General features: G+C 49.3%; 11 protein-coding genes across 11 annotated transcripts; 5 read left to right on the forward strand and 6 right to left on the reverse strand.

Moving 5' to 3' along the window:
- Positions 1-1285: 1285 nt before the first annotated feature.
- On the reverse strand, positions 1286-1798 carry BGZ61DRAFT_540807 (antigenic cell wall galactomannoprotein-like protein; the record flags this gene model as incomplete). The annotated part of the gene is made up of 1 exon (XM_046254962.1): positions 1286-1798. The coding sequence occupies one exon, from the start codon at positions 1796-1798 to the stop codon at positions 1286-1288; it is 513 nt and encodes a 170-aa protein (XP_046095057.1).
- Positions 1799-2455: 657 nt separating this feature from the next.
- Positions 2456-4159, reverse strand: BGZ61DRAFT_371915 (cytochrome P450 monooxygenase; the record flags this gene model as incomplete). Its single annotated transcript, XM_046242141.1, has 2 exons — positions 2456-3975; positions 4027-4159. 2 exons carry the CDS (start codon positions 4157-4159, stop codon positions 2456-2458), a joined length of 1653 nt encoding a protein of 550 aa, XP_046095058.1.
- Positions 4160-5115: 956 nt separating this feature from the next.
- On the forward strand, positions 5116-6566 carry BGZ61DRAFT_371925 (uncharacterized protein; the record flags this gene model as incomplete). Its single annotated transcript, XM_046242143.1, has 2 exons — positions 5116-5206; positions 5260-6566. The coding sequence occupies 2 exons, from the start codon at positions 5116-5118 to the stop codon at positions 6564-6566; spliced, it is 1398 nt and encodes a 465-aa protein (XP_046095059.1).
- A 142-nt stretch (positions 6567-6708) lies between these two features.
- BGZ61DRAFT_466208 (ceramidase) lies at positions 6709-8281 on the reverse strand. The gene is made up of 7 exons (XM_046247657.1): positions 8189-8281; positions 8118-8130; positions 7986-8046; positions 7793-7933; positions 7456-7737; positions 7289-7406; positions 6709-7233 (listed from the first exon to the last, which is right to left on the reverse strand). Exons 1-7 carry the CDS (start codon positions 8236-8238, stop codon positions 7071-7073), a joined length of 828 nt encoding a protein of 275 aa, XP_046095060.1. The 5' UTR covers positions 8239-8281; the 3' UTR covers positions 6709-7070.
- A 1533-nt stretch (positions 8282-9814) lies between these two features.
- On the forward strand, positions 9815-11208 carry BGZ61DRAFT_594360 (uncharacterized protein; the record flags this gene model as incomplete). The annotated part of the gene is made up of 1 exon (XM_046256847.1): positions 9815-11208. Exon 1 carries the CDS (start codon positions 10060-10062, stop codon positions 11206-11208), a length of 1149 nt encoding a protein of 382 aa, XP_046095061.1. The 5' UTR covers positions 9815-10059.
- BGZ61DRAFT_466214 (uncharacterized protein) lies at positions 11205-13262 on the reverse strand. Its single transcript, XM_046247658.1, has 3 exons — positions 12552-13262; positions 11889-12215; positions 11205-11840 (listed from the first exon to the last, which is right to left on the reverse strand). Exons 1-3 carry the CDS (start codon positions 13200-13202, stop codon positions 11241-11243), a joined length of 1578 nt encoding a protein of 525 aa, XP_046095062.1. The 5' UTR covers positions 13203-13262; the 3' UTR covers positions 11205-11240.
- A 1767-nt stretch (positions 13263-15029) lies between these two features.
- BGZ61DRAFT_466219 (acyltransferase 3) lies at positions 15030-16516 on the forward strand. Its single transcript, XM_046247659.1, has one exon. The coding sequence runs from the start codon at positions 15076-15078 to the stop codon at positions 16381-16383; it is 1308 nt and encodes a 435-aa protein (XP_046095063.1). The 5' UTR covers positions 15030-15075; the 3' UTR covers positions 16384-16516.
- Positions 16517-17075: 559 nt separating this feature from the next.
- On the reverse strand, positions 17076-17747 carry BGZ61DRAFT_371793 (uncharacterized protein; the record flags this gene model as incomplete). The annotated part of the gene is made up of 1 exon (XM_046242127.1): positions 17076-17747. The coding sequence occupies one exon, from the start codon at positions 17745-17747 to the stop codon at positions 17076-17078; it is 672 nt and encodes a 223-aa protein (XP_046095064.1).
- A 1657-nt stretch (positions 17748-19404) lies between these two features.
- Positions 19405-20988, forward strand: BGZ61DRAFT_434279 (uncharacterized protein; the record flags this gene model as incomplete). Its single annotated transcript, XM_046243951.1, has 1 exon — positions 19405-20988. One exon carries the CDS (start codon positions 19405-19407, stop codon positions 20986-20988), a length of 1584 nt encoding a protein of 527 aa, XP_046095065.1.
- Positions 20989-22119: 1131 nt separating this feature from the next.
- On the reverse strand, positions 22120-23471 carry BGZ61DRAFT_594364 (NADP-dependent oxidoreductase domain-containing protein; the record flags this gene model as incomplete). The annotated part of the gene is made up of 4 exons (XM_046256848.1): positions 23163-23471; positions 22740-23099; positions 22525-22680; positions 22120-22468 (listed from the first exon to the last, which is right to left on the reverse strand). The coding sequence occupies exons 1-4, from the start codon at positions 23385-23387 to the stop codon at positions 22121-22123; spliced, it is 1089 nt and encodes a 362-aa protein (XP_046095066.1). The 5' UTR covers positions 23388-23471.
- Positions 23472-23966: 495 nt separating this feature from the next.
- BGZ61DRAFT_466223 (Alpha/Beta hydrolase protein) lies at positions 23967-25099 on the forward strand. Its single transcript, XM_046247660.1, has one exon. The coding sequence runs from the start codon at positions 24071-24073 to the stop codon at positions 25052-25054; it is 984 nt and encodes a 327-aa protein (XP_046095067.1). The 5' UTR covers positions 23967-24070; the 3' UTR covers positions 25055-25099.
- Positions 25100-25174: the final 75 nt, after the last annotated feature.

The following is a 25174-nucleotide window of genomic DNA, read 5'->3' on the forward strand; positions in this document are numbered from 1 at the left end:
AGTTATAAGTAATGATGGGATACTTTAAAGTGTCTCACGCCCGTTCTAACTTCCCACTGCAGTTTACCAACGGACCTTGCGCACTGCCTAGATTTTTATTTGGGACTCGATTTATCAAAGGCACCGTTAGACAGGGTGATGTGCGTTACGTAACGCAATTGCAATTCACGCCTTGTTCTTCCCAAGAAGTTCGGTTCGCATCTGTTGAACCACTAAGCTGACGAGGCAAAAGAGGAGTTCCATACCCATGGCTTGTATGGGTGTAGTATATACACCTGGTTCTTTCAACAACTCCATGGCGAGAAGTTTTCCTGATTCGGAGATTGCACCCAACCCGCAAGGGAAATAATGATAACCGTCGATTTTAGCTATGGTTGCATTTTATCTGCTAGGTCCCATTGGATCCTACACATCACTGTCTCTTTAAAGCCCGGTATGGGGTTCGACTTATTGTGCCTGAAGACTTACACCAAAACTTACAGCGGAGTTTGCTTACTTGCTTCCTGAGTTTGACCAACATTGTCAGTACGGAGTTTCAGCTACTCATCGGGTCAATCTACGCGCGGGGATATTTATTTAGACGCCCTTTGTCCTATCGAAAGGGGTCGCACGGCGTTGAACAATACAACACGCGTGGGGATAGTAGACACAGCAAACGAAGTGGGACCTCCCAACTTTCATTACTTAAAATCTCAACGAATAGTCAGTTTGACCGGTTAGATCGCAACACTTCATATCTCCTGGAGAAGAGGAAAATCGGTTGCTTAGTTTTAATAGTTGCCGTGCACAATGGCGAGTCGATCATGAAATCCCCGCAATTCCTATCAAAATGGATAGCTAGATCTCCCGCCACAGATTAGCTCTGAGTCTTCCTCCTTGGGTGAATCAGGATTTGCTCCGACGCTAATTGACCATCATGACCACGCTTTTCTCGTGCCCTGATGTGGCTGACCTGAACTGCATTTAGCATATCTGCATCTGGCACATCTTCTGACCATCCCTGCTTTCCCCGCGTAGTGTGTGCCATAACAAGCTAGTTGTGTAGGTTGATAAAATATTTACATAATTAACACACGTCAGAGTAAACAGAGAGTAACAATTTTCCTCACTTTGGAAAATGGGTCAAATTCGGCCTCCTAAGTGTCTCAAAAATGCTGGCTTGTTAATGATTCAATGTTGACTAAAGTCTCGACTGTTGCAATTGTCTAGCTAGCCTCTGTTCACCTCAAGTCCTGCACTCCCAAAACAACTATCCGCTATCGTGTGAACCATGCTGACCGTTTGATCAGGACGAATATGCCGCAATTGCGTCATCAAAAGCATCAAGAATAGGCTGAACCAGGCTTTCGGCAGTGGCCTGCAAAATTGCGGGCACTTTCGCAATAACGGCATCGGAAAATGTCTCTGTAGCAGCCTTCTGTGACTGAAGAGTCTGCAAGATCACAGAGCTCACACCCAAGGCGTCGAACTTGGACTTTGCATCAACGATGGTGTCGAGAGCGGCTTCAACAACAGCGCCGAGGGAGTTCGTCGCAGTTGCAACATTGATAGCCTCAGTGAGGCTAAGCTCGTCCGAGGCCTCGGCGACGGAAGTGCCATCTCCAGTGTCGGAAAGAAGCTGGTCTGAAAGGACGACAATAGCAGTCGTTCCGTCAAGACTTCCGTCCCAAGCTGTAACGGCGTTGTCGAGGGCCGTAGTGGTATCAGAAATGACGCCCATGGCCGCGATGATGGTAGCACCCGACGCAAGAGCGGTCGAGGTCAGAAGAGAAAGAGTAAAGAGCTTAGTGACAATCATGCTGGGCTTGCTGGTAGTGTGTGACTGGAGATGTTTGGGTTCGGTTGAGATTGGGGTTGGGGAATGAGACTCGTTCCATGGGATTCAATCGTTCTTTATATAGGTAGTCATCTTTCATCATATTCACATGAATTCCATCATTCGGCCATAATCTCAAAATTATTCATTGAGTCCATCCGCATGCGTCCAAAAGAGTAAGACCAACAATTGCCTCCGCAATTATACTGCATATGGTTGTGCAGCCGGAGTGAGGGTAGGATCCTAATGCAAAATGACAACAAGGCGGCCCTCGTGAAAGTATTTCGGACATAAACACCCCATAATCGACTATATAGCGTGGATAATATAGCACGGCTAGGTCCAATTGAATGCTGACCTCTGAATGGGGTTAAGTGGAGAGGGGAACCTAGATGGAGATGACAGGGGCATGAAAAATCCGGGGAAGCAGTGCCGCGGCTTGAGCGATGTGATGTTGCACGTGGGCTTCATGGCTTTTGGGGTAGAGAATGTGAGTAGAAGTAGAGGGTTATTGGGACCGAACTTTTGGGAGTGAAAACATGTTTATCGTGTTGAAGGGTCTTGATTCATTTCACATTTGCTTGCCTCCAACCAGGACGAAATGATGACTAGTAAAAGAAAGCGTGCTATGTCAAGAATCTATTCACTCCTTGGTGGCCATTTGAGCCTCCTCTCAGCTCTTACGTACAGATTGTTCGGCCGAATCAACTGGAACATAGGATCGTAGTCAACCGGGCCGTCCTGGGCGAGGCTGAATTTGTATCGATACACAAGCTTGGGTAAAAAGACCTTGACCTCTTGCAAAGCAAAATTGAACCCAACACACATGCGAGGTCCAGTGGCGAAGGGAATGTACGATGCGTTCGGCCGGTTCTTGACACGCTCCGTATCCCAGCGGTCTGGATCGAAAAGCGTGGGATTGTCCCAGATCCTAGTGTTGTTGTGAATGTGGTGTAGGGCGGGTATGACAATGGCGTCTTGGGGAATTTTATAACCTCCTGGTAGGATCATGTCTACCGCCGCCGTTCGTGCAGGTTGGTAAGATGGGTTATGTCGACGCTGTGTCTCCTTGATGTATTTATCGAGAAACGTCAGCTTGTTGGTCAAGTCGGAAGTGATTTGCGTGTCTTGTTCAAATCCGTTGTCGATCAATTCTTGCAGAATGCGTTCTTGCATGCCCGGGTACACGACGAGTCCGTAGATAAGCCATGACAGCAGCGAGCTTGTTGTTGTGAAGCCCGCGCCGGTAGCAACCACAAGTGGCTCCATGATGCGGTGACGAGGAAGCTTGTTGCCTTTGCTGTCGCTGGCGCGTAGCACATAGTCGACCATGTTTTCCGCTTGGAGAGCAGCGTTTTGCAGGTCCAGGTCTTCAACGCCTTTGGACGCATTCGCCACGGACTCCTCCATCATTGTCTCGATGCGCGCTCGTGCCTCGCGAAGGCGCTGAGGATCTCCAAAGGGCAAATTCCGATACCAACCGCCCATGGCAGTGATCTTTTTGTTCAATTCGAGTGACTGGGCAATCCTCAGCACCATTTCGTGAGGCCGCGAATCGACAGAACTGAAGTGTTGAAAGTCCATGCCAAGCACCAATTTCCCGACAGCCTGAGAGCCGAGTTTAAGCATGTACGGATATACATTCCATGCTTCATCACGTTCATCAAGTTCGTCAAAGACCTTGAACGCATCCTCGACTGTTTGCTGCATTGTTGGCGCGTAGTGTCGCACTGCCTTGGGGCCTAACGCTGGCGGTAAAAACTTGTGCACTTCTTTCCATTCTGGCGTGTTGGTGTCACCAAGAAAGACGCCAGATTCTTGGTTTTTGATGGGATACAGGGGATGCCCTTCAATGATTCGCTTGGAGAAAAAGTCGGTCTCGCCAAACACGATACTGGCCAAAGCAGGGTCATTTGTGTGGTATACCGTGCTACCCATGTTGGTGGTTTTGAAAATAGGCCCGTACTTCTCGAAGAGCCGCTGGTGGTTACCAAGATGGTCTGGGTACACCTCAAAGTAATTTCCAATGAAAGGAAGGCCTTTGGGGCCGGGGACTTCATGGACAGCCTTGCCGTCAACGGTAATGGCAACGTCATCCTCAACTGCGACGACGTCTGTGACAGTCATCAAGGCCTCGGATTGAGTGACGAAACCGATGCCTGGTTATTGCGTCAGTGCGATTCTCGCAAAGGATTTGTGAGTTTTAATACCATTTGGATCAACTATGGCAAAGTGAGAGGCTACCAGATGCTGCAAGCTTTGGTAATCTAATGATGAAGGCAGTTCAATATCTTGGGCTGTTGAAGGGTCTTCGCCCAGAAGGTGAAATCGTTTGATAGCCATGATGGAAGGGATTCGTTTGACACAGGGTATGCCACACGGGGAAAAGATTACAGTCTCAACACTCTTCGTCTTAAATTCTGAGCAGGTTCCGCACTGGTGAATATGTAACAAGCCTGGGATGATCGCGGTGTGGACACTGCAAGATGGACCGAGGCACAACAAGGATGGCCTGGTGACTAATGATGAAAAGGGTCACCCTGGCTTTAACCAGCTGCACATTGAAGATTGAAGATAGATAAGTGAGAAATGGTGGAGCCATTGCTAATACCGCGTAAGTCCTTCGTCGGCCAGTTCGTGTCGCGAGACAGAGCGCTTTTTGGACCAGTAACAATCTCTTGATATAGAAACAAACAGGGCTGCGAGCCTTAGTGCCGGCATTAGACGGAAGAAATACGTGCGGCGCAGGGCTGTCGGCGCTTGGAAAAGAAAGGGGACTGTGTGTTGATATTCACAAGCGGGTCAAGAGATGAGAGATCCCCACTATGGGGCTCTAGAAGAAAGAAAGAGAGCTTCCGGGCCACTAAGATACGATGAAGCAAGGAGCATAAATGGGCCTAAATCTTATGTGCCTCGGCTCAAAGCCAGCGGCGAAACCGCTACGTCACATTTCGCGACTCCCGAAATCTCGCATTGACCAAACCCGATAGCCACTGCAAGTAATTAGATGCGAAATGATGAATTATGAGATCGACATGAAATTTTCGAAACTGATTGACCCGCTCCTTGCGCATTTTCCGCCGAGGAAGGACCTTGAACCTCGGCACAGATCAAATTGGCAATCATGTTGATGGCCACAGCTAGAGGTATTACGAATAGAACTCACCCTAGTCGACAAAACATGCCGGTCCGCACTCGAAAAGCCGATATATTGCGTGTCTTGATCTTTTTCGGTGATCTCCCTTGACAATATCCTCCGAATTTCTGCCAAACCTGTCTGACTCAGATCGTTGCTGAAGATGACTTCACCATCCGTACAAGCATTCACCGAAAAGGAAGTGGCAGCCCATAAAACGCGCGATGACTGCTGGATGATCATCCAAGGACAAGGTATTTTAACAAATTCCCAACATCCACATGAGCGCACCTAATCTTTGAAATAGTCTACGATGTCGCCAAGTACGTCGATGATCATCCCGGTGGCGCCGATATCCTGATCGATGTTGCGGGCAAAGATGCGACAGTGGAATTTGACAACGCTGGCCACTCTGAAGACGCGTTTGAAATAATGGCAGAGTATCGTGTTGGAAAGTATAGTGGCGCTCCAAAAGCAACGTCCCAAAAGCCAGTCACTCTCCAAGCCCGAAACATGTCGCCCAAGTCGAACGGCTCAGACCGAAGCCTCACTTCCAGCGTCACTACCGCCGTGGCAGCCATGTCTGTTGGCACAGCGGCTCTATATGGAGCCTCCAGATTCGTTAATCCCAAGACATTGATTGGGCTACCTCGTTTCAACATTCCGTCGCTGAAATCGGGCCACTCGCGTGTAGGGTTCTTTGAAGGTTTCCTCCTAGCCTCTGCCCTATTCACCATATCCAGCACCGTGGTGGTTAGCAGACTCTCAAGACTCCTTCTCTTTGAGGAGGGTGGCTTCATGAGCTACGCTCCTCATAAGAAGTTGCCCAGAGCCATTAAGGCCAACCCTCTGATTACTCGAGGTTGGCTTGATGCTTCGACCTATCACGCCTTGCCGCTTGCTAGCAAGGAACTCGTTGCCCCCGGAGTATACCGATTCGTTTTCACCTTGCCCACTCCAACGACGGTTCTAGGGCTACCAATTGGCCAGCATCTGGCCATCAAGGCGGAAATTGATGGCAAGGTCGTTAGTCGGTCATACACGCCCATTTCCAACAACTCTGATGTTGGCACCTTGGATTTAATCATCAAGTGCTATCCGGATGGAAAATTGACCGGGCAGTACCTCGCCAACCTCCAAGTTGGTGATGATGTGCTGTTCCGAGGTCCCAAAGGCGCAATGCGATATCAACGTGGTCTCTGCAAGCAAATAGGCATGTTGGCTGGTGGTACTGGTATCACTCCCATGTACCAGATCATCCGCGCTATCTGCGAAGATGACCGCGACCTCACTCAAGTTAGTCTCATCTACGCCAACCGATCAGAAGAAGACATTCTTCTACGAGCAGAACTTGAGACATTTTCTCGTCGCTACCCGCAGAACCTCAAGATATACTATCTCCTCGAGAATGCGCCGAGTGATTGGGCATATGGTGTTGGATATGTAACGCAGGACATGATGGCAGAAATGTTCCCCGCCCCTAGCATGGATTCCAAAATCATGCTGTGCGGTCCACCAGGTCTGGTAAACGCGGCGAAAGCGTCACTAAGCAATCTGGGCTTCGAACAACCCGGAGCATCTTCGAAGATGACAGACCAGATCTTTTGCTTTTAAGAGGATAAAACTCTTGTTGCAAGAGTGAAGTATTCTTGAATGGTCCCATGTTGCCCAACCATTTGCTGCAGCTTCGTTGGCGGGTCAGATTTGTTCGAGACCCGGCCTCGAACGGTGGAGTGGAAAATATACCCCATGGGCATGTCAAACGACTTAAGTGGGAGTTCAGGGCCTTGGAATGAGCCTACTGGTAGTCACAGGATGAGGAAATCTTTCCAGAAAGGACAATGATGTGAGATCCAAGCGGGCCTGACGGCTTGTCGGAAATTTACCCTTTCCTCTTACCCAAGTGCATGCGCTGTGTAATTAGGTTCACAAAAAGAGCGGGGAACCCCCCGAGAATCAATGTTCGTGTTCATTGCAGCACACTTGACTTTCTGCCGGTCTAGGCTAAGGCGGTCTTCAACATGAGCGATAGTTTGGACAGGTAGTTCCAAGCTTCAGCAGGACTGGGAGGTTAAAGCGCCCTTTTAATATTCTAATTAAGAAGCAACTCTAATTGATTTATGCTTGCTTCTTTGGTGTTGAGGATTCCGATACGAGCCCTACTGCGAAAGGGACTGGCCAAGCGAAAAGACTGATTGGATCTTGATCAACCTCGCCTGACGTTATCAGATCAACGACTGCGACACCAATGTAGCCACCAAGGGCAGTAAAGACATGCCACCTATTCCATATTAGTTGGACGTTAACTAAGAAGATAGAACGTGGGGCGAGCGTACCATCCATGTAGTTCGAATAGGAACGCGATGGGCAAACCGACCAGGTGCCTCACGTCAGTCAACATGCGGCATGCGAACTCATCAATTAACCAAAGAGTGTAGCCAAAGAGAAAACTCACTGTCGGCAAAATTAGTCATGGTTTGCAGCGATCAAAATTGGGACTTACAGCAACCCATTCTTGCTGTGGTTTGCAAAGTTTTCCGAACTACGGGGTCCGAAAATCGTTGAGGAATAAGTTGTGTTATCCGGACGGTGATGATAACAACCGACAATCCAAACATTACTGCATGAAGGATAAACTCATCCATTACCATGTGGGCGACCATGGTAATAGTAAAAAGCGTCAGAGTGATGACTCCCACCAACTTGGTCCGCTGCGGACTGGTGTTGAAGGTAAGGACGCGATAGACAAGTGGCGTGGTCAGGAGATGCATAGACAGCTCATCCGCTACGGATTTTCAAAGTTAGAAGAATCGAAAAGCAAGGTGCATGCGAGAACATACACATTTGAGTGTGGTATTTCAACGTCATATGGTATGCGCCTGAACAAACACCTACCCCGATCAAGCCGCAGTATGAGACCAAGCGGGGACCGGTTGGGGAATTTTGGCGGCCGTTGAACAAGCCATAGAAGCCATATACGACTAGTTGGGGTTAATTCCAGTTGTAAAACAGTTGCTGTTGCAATAGACAGACCATAAACCAAACTGCTTAAGGTGTTGATGAATTCAGCAATGTACTTGGTGACGACATAGTCCTATATTCGACGAGATGACATGTTAGGCTGTCTTCTGGTTGGTAAGCAGTGTGACTATTGGTTGACAGTACCTGTTCGCAAAAGCTGTAACGTCCCAGTAATTAGCGTCTACGCCTTCTAAGGAAAGCAGGATATGCATTACTTCAAGTAAGAGGTCTGGGCACCCCAGAATCGCGGTGTTGCAGCATCCATCGCGTCAACAGTCTCGGCGGGTCGAAGTTGAGTGGGATCCAAGATCGTGGGGAATGGAAATTTAGGCGATGACACGGTTTTTAAGCCAACCATCACCGCCCAGCCGACGCTCGTGTTATGCGCGACGACGGGGCTGGGGCTGAGCGGGGGTGCCTCGGCGAGAATGACCGATAAGCCTTATAAACAGTCTAGACCAATTAGAATCAGTTGTGGCTTCGGAATGGAGTCTGATTGTTAATTAACGGGAGAGACGGCAGAAGTTGAGGGCCCACTTTCAAATCCGAACTTCCGCAAGGTCAAACTATTATGATCCAGTGTGTCGTCATTCCTCGGGGTTTGGGCTTATCACGCAGTAGAATTCACGTCATGTTTGGAAATGAGAAATGGTATTGGGGGACTGGATATTTATTGTTTAATAGAGCAGTTGGGCGATTAAGATCATCCATCCAACATAAGGGAGCAAGCCTTGCGATACTAACAGTCAAGTGTTTGGATGTCTAGTTGGATTGAATACTGACCCTGTTCCCTGTGCACTCTTCTGCATACCACTTGTAGGAGTGAACGTGAGGCTGACAATTGTGCACAGATTATCGAAGTGGATGGCCAGCCCACTCTCCGTGTTGTCAAATAATCCAGAGCATACATTCTTTGGATGTTCAGAAAACGCATATGAGCTGTACAACCAACTTACTGCCATCGCTCTCTTGTGCAGCTCATGTACGAGTCCACCAGTGCTCACAGATGACGGCTTCTAGCAGCTCTGGGATCTTGAATGAACACCGTTCGTAAAATCTCAGGAAAATGCAAAAATTGACCATCACCCTGAGGTGCTAAGTTGCTATTTATCAACTTACTTAAAAGCTCCAGCTGCTCCCTTCCTATCACCGACCTTTTGAGTAACCCAACGGAGTGTGCGCTTCCAGCGTCAACGAGATCCAAAGCGTAGAATTATTTTCTGTTTACTTCGGTTCTACGAAATGCACCCTCTATTAACCCAAAGAGGACCAATCCTGACGTGGTGGATGATTGTTGTGATTAGCGCCAACACACTCTCAGTCTTCGGACAGGCGAACATGACCATTTTTGTCGGTGACAGCAGCCACTGTAATTGTTCCGTGATCGGAATTCCAAGTCCAGGAATGTGCATTATATGTTTCTGTATCAGATCTATCCATTCGACACCAAACAAAAAGTTGCCTTCCATCAGTGACACTGCGATCCACAGTGGATTGTTGTCTTGAATTCCGGGCCCACGGAGCTATAAGCACTCCAACCGCACGGCATCTTACTCCAAAATTTCCGGTCGCAATTAAAGACTCGATAACGAAGTAATTGATCGATACACACGTCGCAGATATCCATTCTCCGTGTCCCATCCCATGAGAATATTGATTTGGGAATGTGGGTGATGTGAAGAAGTCACGGTTTGGGCTGAGCAACAAAACTTAAGCCGAGTTGAGTAATCGCCGGCTTGGAATTGGCTGAGCACACGTGTCAAAAAGCGACTCGCGCCCGTAGGGCTGGTGGTGGAACATGGTGAGCTATTCTGAGAATACGAGCAGGTACGGAAGGCCACAAGGGGCAGAGTTCCAAAATTCAACTTTTCATTTTTTTCTTACTAGGGCAACCCCAATGTGCCATTATCCTTCTGTTTAATCACATATAGGGGACGCATATCACTGTAAAGATAAAATATCCCTCAACAGGGAGAGCCCATTGCGTGACCCTAATTTAGTTAGGGTTGCTTGAGGCAAATATTACGTTCGGCCACAAACGCGGCCATTTGGGAACGAAGTTCATTCATCATCCTTCTCTTACACAATGGATACACCTTCATCCACTTCGACAGAGTATTGTCCCAAAGACCGCAGCCGTCATGTGGATATACGTACGAAGTTCCCTGGGGCCCTTTATTGCCCGCATTGCGCTCAACGGCTCCCTACGGCTTCATCATCATTTGGCCCTATTACCCCTATTTCTATCGACCTCACAGTCGATTCACCTACTTCCCAATCAACAGTCCAACGAGGCAATGCGATGACGATTCCTTCCCAACGATCCCGACCGAGACCTGATACCTATCAGAACGCTACGAACCTAGCTATTGAAAGCCGGTCAAGGAGCATCGCAGCTACAAGCCATACGGCTAAGATTGTCATCGAATTGCACGCTTCGTTTTGGTCGTGCGATGGGTATTATGACAATGTCCTTGACGGTGTTGAAACCCCAGTATACGACAAGACGGCAAACCTCGTTGGAAAGCGTACAGGAAATGTTGAGATCGTTCTCGGGGCAAAGTTCCCTTCTCATGCCGCAATGATAGAGTTCATTGTCAAGCAGTGTGACAAGAGGCTTGCAGTTAAGGAATGGAAGGTCGTTCATTCCGTAGTGACTCAAACTGCTACCTTTGGACCCGTTGAGTTCTCTGATGCCGCGTACGAAACGACCTCGTTTGCGGACCTCTTTCGTGTGGGCAATATCTCGCTTGCCCCAAAGCGCGATACGGTCCATTTGACCTTTTGGTACTTCAATGTAAAGCCTCGGCCTGATATTGAGTCACCAATGCCGTCAAGAGCCGTACGTGGTCACAAGCGAGCGATTGATCGCATACCCTCTGATCTAGAGTCAGAAGCCTCGGCGAGGAGCTCTAGCAAACGCAAAGCCTCACGTACGGTAAAGTCAGAGCGCGTATCCCCAATTAAGAAGGAATCAAAGCCACGAAAGCTATCTCGTATACCGGTAAAAGAGGAAGCTGAGACCCCCTTGGAGTTGGAGGGCAAGGATGATATTCAGGCTGAAATTCAGGTTGAGCTTTCGGGTGAAGATGACGCGGATTCGGCTACTTTTGAGGCCGTCCTTGACGATCCATTCGCGAGTGATATCGATGAACACTCGGAGGCCCAGGCTCTCTCACCTCAGAAGAGGCTTCCTGTCCGGATTGGTAGGGGAAAGAATAAGAATAGGGATTAGTTTCAGTTCAATTGCTACAATTGGTTATGCATCTAGTCGTATAGTTGGTCTCCCTCACCCCAGTCAATCTCTTCCTCCTCAATGCGTTCCAAAAGCGAAGCAGTATCGATATCGTGAGTGGCCAAATGATCACGTACGCGGTCTAGGCCACCCGTAGGCGTCTCCAATAATGCCAGCTCTGGCTGCTGCTTACTCCTAATGTACTGCCGTAAACGATCTCGTAGGAATAGATACGCTGAAAGCTTAGGTTGCTGTGGCGGATCTCTTGGCAGATCTTCCTGGCCTCTAAGAATGCGATCACAGATAGCTATTGTATCTTCTGGCAAGTAGGCATCAAGATCAATACGGTCCCCGTCGAAGATATCTTGGAGCGTTTGTAATCGATCTTGAGGGATAACCTCTGCAAAGCTCTCAACCTGCCGTGCGGTAGGCTGAAAGTAGAGGGTCCATGGCTGCCCAGGAACCACATGCGGCCTATTGCGTTGTTTGCGAATGTAGTGCGAATTCCACGTAAGTACGAAGTCGGCAAACTCAGCCCGCAGGATCGGCATGAAGAGATAGAGCATTGCAATACGGTCGGGTAGGGAGTCGTTCGAGAAATGGCCAAGTGCGGTAATTTCACCAAAATACTCCTAGATTCAGGTTAGCATAGGGTCGAACGGAGTGATAATACTACATACCCGCCAGAATTTAGCCCTACCCCTACTCAATCGAAGCCACCAGCTCTCAATCTTTTCGTTATGCGTGCTTTTGCCATAGATCCAGCAGTCTCGAAAGCGCACATCTTGTGGGATACCTTCCCGTGCGCGTACGCGGGTCTTCGAAAGGTAATAATGTGCTCCAGCCATAAGGATTGTCTCTTGGCCGCGGTCGGAACGGATGATATTTGGCATGGTTTTCCGCTGCGAGAGAACATCGAGATACTGTGCAACAACGCTTCGTGACGTACTAGAGGATATGCCCACGTAGAACCACGTAATAAACCGTGAGTAAGCGTCAATGGAGGCATAGATCAGGGCTCCTAATAGTGCAGACCATTTAGACTATTAGTGCAGACTGCAGATCAGGGCAGGGAATACGGACGCCCGGTGTGGACGCTAAGTACGCTAGGTTGTTGGCATGGTGTTACAAAACCAGGGTACCCATGATTGTTGCTGTGCCAACCACTTTGTTTTGGATATTTCTGATCAATTCACTGGTGCGATCCGGATCAACAAGGCTCGTTTCAAGGGGCGCATCATCCTAGTCGTCAATCCACGAACGCCCGTCGTGGATTGATTATTGATCTTGGATTGTAGTCTGCACTAATAGTGTAAATGGTCTGCACTATTAGGAGCCCTGGCATAGATCTCAAAGCCCCAGGCCTTCAATTTATCGTACGCATCAAGGGACCAAATAAAGTCGGGGCCTGGAGAAGTCCATCCAGTTCGGCGATATCGCATCGTATTCCACCGTTCGGTAACACAAGTAGGGGAAAAGTCGCGAAAGCATGAGTACAGGGCTCGGCGGCTCAAGATATGATGATTTCGACGGACATATACGTAGAGTAGTGTGCGCCCGTAGGTCTCAAGCTTAGTGTGTAATTCGGACTCGTCTTCAAAGAAACGGCGCAATTCGTGAAGTCTCTCGCTAGTCATCTCAGGGGTTTGACGCCGCCAAAGGCCTAGGTCTCGCCGTATCCGTGAGAGGCCAGTCTTTGAGATCAGAAAGCCCTCAGAGTGAAGCTGCAGAAGCATAAAGTGATCGTTCAAGACCTTATCAAAGAATAGGTCTTTAATACGCTCACGTAGTTGTTCAGAGTCTTCGGTATACTGCCTCATGGAAGCATTCCAGATCTTCAGGTTGCGATATACGGTCGTACGTTGAACTTCGATGTGGAATTCGTTATTAAGGCGCTGTACGATTTGTTTGAGCGTGAGACCGTCGTCGTTTTTCCATTGTTGAATCTGAAGGCGAAATGGGGATATATCAATTGAAGGGCGACCCCTAGGCATCTTGAACCGTATGTTGCCGTACGTAGTCAAGTGTAGGCGTAGGGAAAGAGAGGAAGTCTGAGTTGAGATTGCGCGATTTAATTTTGAAAAAGGGGGTTTGTTACGTTTGTGATCGTATGGCGCCAAATTGCCTCATGCATAATATGTTTAGCCTCACTTGGTCAGACCCACAAGATTTTGAACAAAATGTCATAAGTGAAACACAAAGCATGATCAAAGAAAACTTGATTTCAGACTCTAGCTAAGAAAAGGGTATCATAGTTCACCGTACGTCCTCGTGCGCTAATATACGCGAATGTATTCTGCGTTTCCTCGTAAATCAAAAAAAAAAAAAATTCAACTCAGAGCGAAGTGACTAGGCGGACTACGGGTAAAAAAAAAAAAAGAGTTAGTAGAGGCTCGTACATTTACGTATTGGGTCAAATACCTTAAGCCGACTTCGAAGAGGTGCCTTTCTTGTGCTTCTTGCGGTTGGTAGCTGCCTTGAAGATCTGCACAAGCTTCTGGCAGGTCTTGAGGTCAAGGTCTTCGAACGGGTCCGTATCATCACTGTCGGAATCGTCGTCGTCGTCGTCGTCGCTAACCTTGCGCTTGGTACCACGCTCTTGTGGCCAATCAGTATAGAAAATGAGAACGTATTGCAGCGTACTTACTCGTGAAGGAGCAGGCGGCGCCAGATCGGTTCCAGTCGCAATTAGCGCAGGCCGGGGTCCCCTCAGCGACAATGCATCCCTTGAGGGCCCCGTTGTTCTTCGTACACTTGTAGCAACGGTCCGTACCCTCCCGTTCGTCGCCGTACAGATGACGCAGCATAGCGTCGCAATTCTGGCCGCTGCTGAAGTTCATCACGTACGGGGTCTCCTGGAGCTTCTTCTTGTCCTTCTTGCTGCGGATCTCCAGCAGGCGTGGGGTCTAATACGGGTTAGTACGTGATCAACCAGGCTAGTACAGGCCTAAGATAAAGGACATACCTTGGTAGAGTCAACAGCTTCCTGGCCCTTGGTGGTGCTGCCCTTCAAAGCGTTCATCAGAGCCCAGATGGTGGCCTCCGGATTTGTATCGGGCTTATCGGTCTTGTACGCGAAAGTATAGGTCTCAACGTCAAGGACCTTCTTGGGCAGCAGGTTGAATGCGCGCTCGCCCATATCCTCGCGTAGGGCGTCGATCGCAGCCGTATCAGCAGCAGCAGGGGTCTCCTTGGTCTTGGGGCGGTTGCGGTTGCCTCGGGGCGCCATGATGATGTGTACCAAGCCGTATTGCGTGAGAAAGTGTGCGTACGGAATCGAATTGGGCCAGCGAGGGGAGGAAGGATCGTCAACTGGTGCTGCGTGGTTAGGTAGAAGAGATTTACGCCGCGCGAACAGTGATTTAGATGAATGACTAAGCACATGCAAGGTAAAATAATCCTACAAACGGGGCCGTACGGGGGTCCGCCCGGGGGAAAGGGGGGGGGTGACCCAATTCAAAAATCTTCAAAATTGAATTTTGGAACTCTGCCCCTTGTGGCCTTCCGTAGCAGGGGTTTCCGGACTTTTTCAAAACCTCCGGCTGCATCTCTTACATCCTTAGCGTCCCTACAGTGCCCATACATTCCTTTCCCTCCTGGAAAGACCTATCGCGAGCCAGTATTTGAAGGTATATAAGCTTTACTATTGACATTGCACAGAAGGACGGTGTGGGGGGGAATAATCTTACTCTACAGGGATGTTTTACCCGACTCCGTAAGCCCTCCAGTAGAAACGGAGGAACTCAAAGAACTGGAGTAGAGTTGAATACGTAATAAAGGCCCGTGTTTTAATGCCGCCAGCCTGCTGCCTACCGTCGATAATCTCTTCCTTGCAAACGCGGGACGCCTCAAGGACCGGACTAGACCATGGACCGCACCACCTGGCTGGACGGCCTGCGTGGCATCGCGGCGGCAATCGTCGCTACAGACCACTACTTCATGGGCGGCGTCTTGGACGTTGCCTTTCGGTCGTACTGGGCCGATCCGCCCGAGGAAAATAGGAGGCTTCTTCAGCTGCCTCCTATCCGTCTTGTGTTTGCTGCTCATGCCATGGTGCCGCTGTTTTTGGTCATCTCCGGCTATGCCATATCCATCACGCTTCTCCGAGTGCGAAACACCAACAGTGTCGAATTTCTGCGCCGTCTCTCTTCGGCAGCCACTCGCCGCATCTTGCGCATCTACCTGCCCGTCTTCTGCATCACGGCAATTTCGCAACTTCTCTTCTTTTGCAATCTCTATCATTGGGAGTTTGGCGACGATGTTGTCTGGGGCCGCAAGCCCTGGACTGCGCCCTGGTTGCACGTCACCTTTGTCTTTCGCTACATGCTCGACAACATAAACATCCTGTCGTTCCAAGCCAACGGTGGTCTCAACGGCCAGCTCTGGACGATGGCGCTTGAGTTCCGCGGCTCTTGTATCGTCTATCTTGTCATACTAGCGTTGGCATCCTGGCGGCCGCAGCCTCGACGTATAGCCATAGCTGTCCTGATAGCATACTGGTTCTATTTTGGTCAGTGGGATACCTTTGCCTTCTTGGCGGGTCTCTACCTGGCTGAGATGCAGGTCTTGTCAGAGTCGGGGACCACCAACGAAGAGCCAAAGTTACCCCGTCACGTCAGGTTGTGTTTGCGGACAAACGCACGATACGTCAACTTTAGCACCATCAGAACGTACTTTTGCTTTATTTTTGGAATCTGGTTAGTCTGCCTCAGCGACGACGGCTTTTTACCACCTGGGTACCAATTCTTGAAGTTCGTCGAATCCTCACGCTGGGAAAACGACTGGGGAATTCTGAGCAAGGCCTGGAAGACGGCTGGCTCAGTTCTCGTTGTCTACGGAATCAGCAAGTCTGCCTATCTCCAGCGCCGGCTGAATTCTGCGCCGATACAATACCTAGGCAAGATCTCCTTCTCGCTATACTTGGTGCACCAATCTATCTACCACCTTATTCGCGACCCCGTGAGGAACTTTATGTGGTATATTGCCACTCGGGAATCATACCCTGGGCCAGAGGCCGTCAACCACACTGTCCCATTTGCGTTTTCATGGCTTAGCGCTTTTGCAATCTTGACAGTGATCAATTTGTATGCGGCGCACTTATACACGAGGTTTATCGACGAGCGATGCGTCGAGTTGGCGAAGAAGTTTGACAGATGGATTACTCGGTTACCTTGAGTGAGGTGGTGAATTAGAGGTTCCTTATTTACGGCATAGCTAGGTCTGATCAAAACCAATGCGGCTACAGGTATTATAGAATATGTTTAGGGGATTCTGAACAATGGCTCAATCAAACTGACCGTAAGGTTTACATTAACGTGCTACCTCATCTCTTCACCAGATGACCCATTCTTACCTCATTATTCACTGTCATGACTTTGCAATCCCCTGTTTTTCTTTTCCGGCTTTTTTATCAACCTTAGACAGACCCACCAAGTTTAACTTGGCTGCTCTCTCCCCCTTATTTTTTTACTTGCTGCAGCAATAATCACTATTCCCTTTTTTGCTGACTTGGTGGAACCTGCTGCAACATTCTCCTTCTCTTCGATACTCTGTGCAGTCTTCTTCTTCTTCTTCTTCTTTTTCTTCTTGCTTTTCTTCTGCTTTTCGTTGGCTCCGTTTGTCATTTTTCCTTCCTTATTTGCTGACTTCTTGTTTTGAGTCAAACCGGCTGCAATAGTCTCCTTCCCTTTGCTATTCTGTGCAGTCTCCTTCTTCTTCTTCTTTTTTTTCTCCGGCTCTTCGTTAGCTCCGTGTCGGATGTTTTCTTCCTTATCTGCCCCATTTGGTTTCGCTACCAGCGCTTCGTTAAGTTTCGGCTGTGTTTGCTGTCTATGAGTCAGTTTACAGGTCAGTGTGTTCAGCCATTATCACCCGCACACCTTTGAAATACTACCATACTGTTGAGGTTTCTTTGCTTTGACTTGGCGCCAGTATACCACAATATCTGGTATCCCAAAGCTCATTGTCCACAATGAAGGCTCGTCATGCGGCCACATTTCATATGTGAAATCAGCAGCGCCCCCAACGGTGGGATGAACCACGACGATTTTGCTCACGGCCGTATTGCCCATCATACCCTTGATTATCGGCTCTTCCACCATTTGGTAGAATGTCTGCCCGGAAGGGTGAAACCGCTGCGGCGGAGGCTGCGATAGGACAGTGACCAGGTCTGTTTGGGAGATATACCAAGCAAACAAAACTGAAGCTCCATGAATATATTTGGCCCACCCTCCCGATGATTTCCGATCATGGGGACAATCTGGATGGGAAGGATCCAGAAGAGGGCCCAAGGCAGTTGTCAATGTCTGAAAGTCACGTTCATCTGCCCACCGCTGTGCCGTTTCCCGAAGCATGCCACTCCATAGGACCTGACGGTTTTGGATGCAGGATCTCTGAAACTGCCGACAAATGTCCTCAGCTTCCTTGACAGTTATCCAGAGGCTGGCGAGTTTCCGAATTTGAGATGGCGTTTGCTGCGTATCGAACTCGTCGCCACGGAGCTGCGATGGGTTACCAGTCCCTGGTGATACGGCGGCCATTCATCTGGATTCGAGCGGTTCAACATTCTTGAAAATGAAGCGACAGGTTTGATCGTGCGTGTTCAACTTTGGAGAAGAGAATGATGTAGGATATTCGTCATATTAGCAGCAAAGCCCGCTGCCAGGCGGGGTTAAGTCGAGGTACTTAACGCGATCCATTGCAAATTGGAAGATTGGAAATATTCAGAAATTCACCATGAGATTGCACAGAGTGAAATGTAGCACATAATATAGTAAGAACCATTGCAATCCAACTCACAAAGATGTTGCTTCTCAAATTTGGAGGTAAGATGATTCATGTCATGTCGCAGCTCGGGGCAGGGTATCATGCTTCTGTATGTGTACTAGTAAGGTATCATGGATGGAATAAGCCGTGGCCAGCTATAAAACGTGACGAGTTAGCCTAAATAAGGCTTAAATCAGATGGAAGATCAAACGGAGAGAACCAATGGATGGCTGCAACGTTTGCGGCCAAGTTGCCGCGTTAGTGAAGCCTCACGATGCGCGACTGAGTCATCTTACAGGGCGACTCAATCATCTATCGCGCCATGGTCATCGCCTGAATCTGAATTGTCCGAGTCACTCGAGTCGCATTGTTCAACTTTACATAAATACTATACCGTCAAGAACTGGCCGCACTGTGAGAAGCCAGCTTGCGGATGCGGTGACATCCAAAGTCGTTGTCGATATAACCCTAGAGGTCATTCTCATCACCTCGTCGCCGCCATTCAGAACCTTCACCCCAACTAATACCAAGCTGCTGGATGACTTTTCAAAGTGTCTTAATATGAGCGTATGAATTGGCCATCGTAATTCCCCTTTGCTATATTGCGCCTAAGCCGCAATGCTTGGGTATAATAGCCGAGATACCGCTACAGACACGAGCTATACCGATCCGCTAGCCGGACTTCCTACTTTTAGCTAGGCAGCTTGCTCAAGGACCTAGATGGATGCCCGCTTGTAATCTATGAAATGATCTCGGACCAAAACAGTAGCTGTGATTCGAAGTAATTGGCCGCTGTGACGTTCAAAGAATCCTCGGAAACGCAGATGACGAGAGAAGGGCTTATGTTCTCGGCAAATGGCGGCGCGACAACCACAATGGCCTGTGTTAGTAGACTTCGCACCTTGGCTCGAGGACCAGCATAACGATCTACCATGGAGCGCCAAATTTCTTTCAATCTGCATTTCGCTCTTGTAGAAGTGGAAAGAGTGGTAGAGGAGTCGGAAGTTTCCCAGCCGTAGAGCAGCGATCAGTTGCCTTGAGTGAGTGAGGCGGCATTATAGAAGTTCCTTATTTATGCATGGTGTCCGCTCTAAGCCTCACGTCTACGGCGGCAGGGAGATACATAATAGCGCAGCTACTGCTCCGTAGGGCGTTGAATGTTAGATATCGTGGCTTGGTCTCGACCCGTCTCTTTCAGAGCTCTTAGCCCATTTTTTATGAATGTTTCAGCTGGGCTTGCGATAGCGTCTCCCACTAGGCCAACACTGGAAGGCCTAGTGACACTTGGGTGTTAGCGCCGAGGAGTAGACGCCACGAAATGGAAGCTTGCTGGTGTTAAATAAGACGGAGCTCCTAAGAGGATTTTCTCGTCCTGTACAGGTTCGTACTGAGAATATCCGCTCAAGCCGTGTGCCTTGAGCAAGACCAACCATGTTCAGCCGCATCCGACGGCTCGGCGTACTCTCCCTTGCTGCCCTCTTCTTTGGAGGGGCTATCTTAATATTTACTGCTGTCAACGGCCTTTTCGGCCCAGCCACGGTCAAGGGCAGGTCTACCATCGACGACAGGATGAGGGTTTTCCAATATGGTTCGCAGTCGAGCGTCCAAGCTTGGATCGCTATTGTCGGCGTTGGATTTGGACTATTGTCCTACGGCTTCAACGAGGCTTACACCCATCTATTCGACTGGTGGTGTAGCAGAAGGGCCCAACGCGGCGACGGACTCGAGTACGGGCTGTACCTGAACTCCCAGCCTCGAGCACCTGTTCTGTATGGCCGTCGAGGTTTTACCGGGCTCATCACACTACGGTACCTGTTTATCACAGCGTCTATTGCGGCTTCAATAGGATATAAATTTGGCATCTCCCAGACAGGCCTTTTTTTCGAAGGACCAGTTGATGCAGAAAAACTGTCACTCTCCTCCCCAAGCATCTCCAAACCCGGCTACCATGGCGAGTTCAGTCCCTGCATTGCCGACAACACAGATAACGAGCAAAATCGGGGCTTTTTCTATTCGGATTCCGAAAAAGCTGAGCCGCCTGACAGCATCACCATGACGGGGCTGCTGGAATGCTTGGATGGCTCGACCGATTCAGTGTCCTTTGGGCTTCTCCGCACTGGAGAGGTTGTCATGGTCGCCGAAAAGACGGAAGTTGAGGGGGACTTCACCATGACGAGGGATACTGATGGCTGGCGGCGAAGCTATACCGATGGTAATTTTTGGCTGGCATCGAAAGGCTCACGAGTGGTGGTAGACTGGACTGTGCCCCAAGCCGACGTTGTCATGATACAATGGGCGGACTACGCCCCTTGGCTCGAGGGCCCGGATAACGACCTTACCGTGGAGCGCCGCATTTCCTACAAAATGCACTTCGCTGTTGCGGAGGTGGAAAGAGTAGTAGAGGGGTGGTTCTGTTCCAGTCTGTCGTACCATGATCCCAGAGTCATCTCCGATGATTACAAGGCCGCCATCCCCGAAGGAGACGATGATTCCTTGGTACCTGACCTTGAAATTATGGACTGGCCGGTGCCCTTGATATCTTACTGGGGCCAATATCCCCGCAGGGGCGTGAGTAGTATTGTCCAGGTCGCCATGGCAAGACTGCTATCAAACTTCGACACGCTTCCACTGAAGTTTGTACCAGGTGTGAGCCATCCATTCGAGTCCGGGAAGGGTAATCAATCACAAGTAGATGATAAGCAGACGGAATATTTTGCGTTCCCATACCTAAACGGAAATGGATTGTCAGGGACAGGGATATGGATCTCCGCAGCGAGGGTGTTCATGGGAATTGGGTGCTTTTCTGTTGTAGTTGGATTCATACGCATATTTGTTGGCCCTCCTGTACTCACGTCTTGGATGGCACAGCATATCTACTTGGCCCAGAGCGGAGCCCTCACCGTTTCGGTGTCCCAAGAAGGTCTGCTCACGGGCTATGAGGGTGCGGACAAGGCGTTTGGCAGGCTAAGGCTGCCCAAGGAGGGTCGTGGGCTAGGTCGGGAGTGGGAGCGTTAAACTCCGACCTGGTTAATCGAGGACCTGTCAATATTAATGAATTATAAAACCTCCTAGCTTCATCCCTTTGGCCTGGTAGCAGGTTCCTCATTTCTCACCCTCCGTCACCATCGACACTTTCCTCTTCCTCTTCATACACCCTTCGAAACCGGCCCTCTTTGAACACCGCGCTTGCGTATATGTCCTCGGCCGTTATCTGTCTCCATGCTCGCTTAAGATGATCTTGCATCAGTCGGGTTCGAAACTTCTAGTGTGATAGGGCCAACGGTCCACCTGGAGTTTAATACGGTACGGAAGGCCTGTGCTAGCTTAGGCTGTCCCTACTTAAAGCGTCAAGTCAGCTTGAGAAATAGAAAGACACGCTTTTTCCTTCTTCTAATTAAGAGGGAACCTTGAGTCCTCGTACGCTCCTTCTACCGCAGCTGTCGCAGCAGCTCTTGATATTATTTCTCTTTTTCCTTCTTTGGCAGCAATCAAGAAGCAATTGATCAGCTGCTTTAAATACTTTTTGCCTCCAGAAGACGACTTTGCTGTTACTTTTTCTCTGCCTCTGTTATCCCTCTAGCCTTATCCTACGGACGGGTGTGGTCTGCACTAAAGACCTCTCCACCAACAAACTAGCAAATTAATTCGTTACCGATGTCATCCCCTTCGTGCAAAAGTTTTTTGGACCCTTGCCCGGATGTTCTGTCCAACGGATAGCTCGCCACCGCTGCCTGTTCCCATTGTACGTGATAAGTCTCCTGGCCAAGTCCGCTAGTTTTTCGCCTCCTCGCCCTCGACAAACGCGTCGTGCACACAGACGACTAGGCCCACATCGTGTGCCACCAGTTACCCCGGAATCAAGAGCTTATATCCCTATGACTTTTGCCACAGCTGAATGCAAGACAAATTAGCCTTGCTCGATGTAACTCTAGTCCTGAAAGAACCTTTTACGTTTCCATACTTGTGTTGAATATCATTATCTCAGTGATGGACGCATTCACATACATGTTGCGAGACTTCAAAAGTCCGAAGCCGACATTAAGCACAAGGTGGGATATTCCGAAAGCTACAATCATTCGGTACTTTGTTCCTGATAAATTCTGCATCATATGCAAGAGCATCGGGGATGACTATATAGATCTACCTGTTAATGCCCAGTCATGTTCTTTGGCTGGTACGCCGCCTCAAGCTTCTCCACCTCTTCCTCTGTCAAAGCAGTCTTCGCAGCGAGCACTGCCTCATCGATGCGTTCCTTGGTGTTCAGACCAACTATCGGATTAACCCCCTTGTGCAAACACCAGGCTGTTGCGATGACCGCCATCGGCAATTGTCTAGCCTTGGCGATCTCTTCGACAGCATCAACGATGGCCTTGTCGATTTCGCTTTCCCGGCCGTAGAGACGTGGAATTGCGACATCATGTTGCGACCTCAAGGATGTGTTTACATCCAGAGCGTTCCATGGACGAGTCAGAATGCCACGCGCATTAGGTGACCACTATGGTGAGGATGTCAATGCTATGGAACATGGTATGATAGAAAGAGGGCCCTTACAGGAATGCATCCGATACCAGTGTCCCGGCAGTACGGTATCATTTCTCGCTCTTCCTCTCGGTAGAGGAGGTTATAGTAGTTCTGCATGGAAATAAATTGGTGCCAACCGTTTTTCTGCGCTATGTTCTGGAGTGTTTGAAACTCCCAGGCAGGCATCTTTGCACCGCGGATTAGCTCAAGTTCACTTGATGGCTATGACAAGATGGGCAACTTACAGAGCAAGCGCCGAGATACCGTGCAAGTCCCATTTCGACAACATCGTTCAAAGCCTTCATGATCTCTTCTCTTGGGACATCTTGATCCATACGATGAATTTGGAGGACATCGATGTACGTGCCCAGTCTTTTGACGCTTGCTTGGACAGCATCAAAAATGTGCTTGCGGGACAGGCCGACCCGATTCACCATCCTGCCATCATTGATCGTGGATGCAAAGACGGACAGTTGTGGCTCGCCGGGCCCACTGATTCCCCACCGACATTTAGTGATGATGACGACGCCTTCTCGAGGGATGCTGTAGGTGGAAAGGGCTTTGCCAATGATCTCCTCCGAAACGCCATTCGAGTAGAGATCGGACTACAGACGAGATTGTTAGCTGCACGTAATCTAAGCATCAAAGAACAAGCAAAAGTAACTCACAGTGTCCCATGTGTTGATGCCTACGTCGTAAGCATGCTTCAGGAGAGGCAGAGCTTCGTCTTCCTCCAAGACCCATTTCTGCCACTCTTTGCTCCCATAAGACATGGCTCCCAGAATGATCTTGGAGACTTTCAAGCCGGAGCGCCCCAGCCTGTTGTATCCCATTTCCGTCGGAGGCGGCCCAGTGATGAGGTCACTGACATAATGCTTGTGCGTAGAGGACATAGTGAAAGTGGGAGAAGTGAATCGTGTAGTGGTTCGTTGCTTAACCTTGGAGGCTTGATGTTTGTTGATAGAGGGTGTTCTGTTATTTACTGCGGCTCATCTCACCTGCTATATATAGGGCGAAGCAGAGACGCTTCCCAACCAAGCCATGACGCTGAGAGTACGTGCGGTCGAGAACACCGAGAATCCGAACAGTGATCCGCTAACAGAATCCACTGCATATCCGCAGCATCCGCGGCACCAGGCCTGATATGGTTCCATGGCACGAACTTTAGCGTCTCAGCGTCTACGATATCATTTTTGGCCTCATGTCCCGAGCTGAGAGAATCCAGTTCCGAGCCTGATACAGTTGCATCACACGAATTCAGCGCCGCTTGACCGTATTCAGCTGCATGACCCGAACTAAGCCTGATCCAGTTCTAAGCTACGAATTTTAGCCCCGGAACAGATCACCACTATCTCCGAACCTGGCCACTAAATGCTGACAATGAGAGACCAGATGGGAAATGCCCAGCTTTCGTATTAATTGATCGTATGGTCGGGTCCTTATTTTTCATCATCTGCTTATGCACTACAAGATATAAATCTTCGGTGGAATGGCCAGGTCATTCTGGTCGTTTTTCATCCGCCTCAATTGTAGCTACTCGCTTTTATACATCTCTTTATGAAACACTGAAGCAAAGATGGTGTCACTCACGGAGGGCCAGAAGGCCACAATCAGTCCTGAAGCCGTCAAGTTCCTAAACAATATCCGCAACATTCCTTTCGCCAACACCATTTCACCATTCCTTGCATCTTCTCGTCGAGTTCCCGGGCTCCGTCAAGGGTTTGACGAGAAAACGGCTCCCGGTGAGGAGGACTTGATCGAGAAGCATGGTCTCCGGATAAAGGAAATTACTGTTGCCGAGATCCCCGTCGTCGTCATTGAACCTCCTCATATTAAACCTGAGAAGGAGAACAAGATATTGTTCAATGCATTTGGAGGGGCATTTATTATGGGCAGCCCTAAGGATCGCGCCGCGCTGACTATGGCGGTGGAGCTGGGCGTCCGTGTCTACTCGACAAACTATACTAAATCGCCAGAGGCAAAATACCCTGTGGCTCGTGATCAGATCTTGACGGTATACCGCGAGCTCATTCGAAATGGTCCACCAGGTGGTGTTCCTATCGACCCCGCTGACATGTACACGATGGGCAGCTCGTCTGGCGCCCAGTTACTTGTCTCTGCGCTCCTCGTGGCACAGGAAGAGGGTCTTCCAATTCCAACCGCAGGGTGTTACCTGTGTACACCCGCGCTGGACCTCAGCGGCGCAGGCGACTCGATGGTCACGAATGCTCTTGATCGGGACATTATGCCAGTCAGTCTCTTGACAGCCATGGTAGGGCAGAATTACACTCCCGAGGATATTGACCCGAAGGATCCTCTCTATTCGCCCATGTACGCCAACTACGACTTATCCTTCCCTCCGACTGTTATTACTGTGGGCACACGCGACTTTGCTCTCAGTAATGGTATCCGGTTTTACTGGAAACTAAGAGAGGCTGGCGTCAAGGTGGAATTACTGGTATCAGAGGGAATGTGGCACGGATTCAACTGGGATCCTGTTATTCCAGAGGCTCTTCGTGTTCGTGCTGCAGTTGTTCAATTCCTGGAAAGCCATGCATAGAGTATTTGTTTCATGATTGTATTATTAGTCCTCAAGAAATACCAGACAACTGCTCATGCATTACTTCGAAAGACCTGTGTGACACGTTTCACAGCCAACCACATCACCTCAGAGGTGGTT

Source organism: Ilyonectria robusta, assembly GCF_021365365.1.
Source record: "Ilyonectria robusta strain PMI_751 chromosome Unknown BGZ61scaffold_48, whole genome shotgun sequence".
In the NCBI taxonomy this organism is placed as follows: Eukaryota; Fungi; Ascomycota; class Sordariomycetes; order Hypocreales; family Nectriaceae; genus Ilyonectria; species Ilyonectria robusta.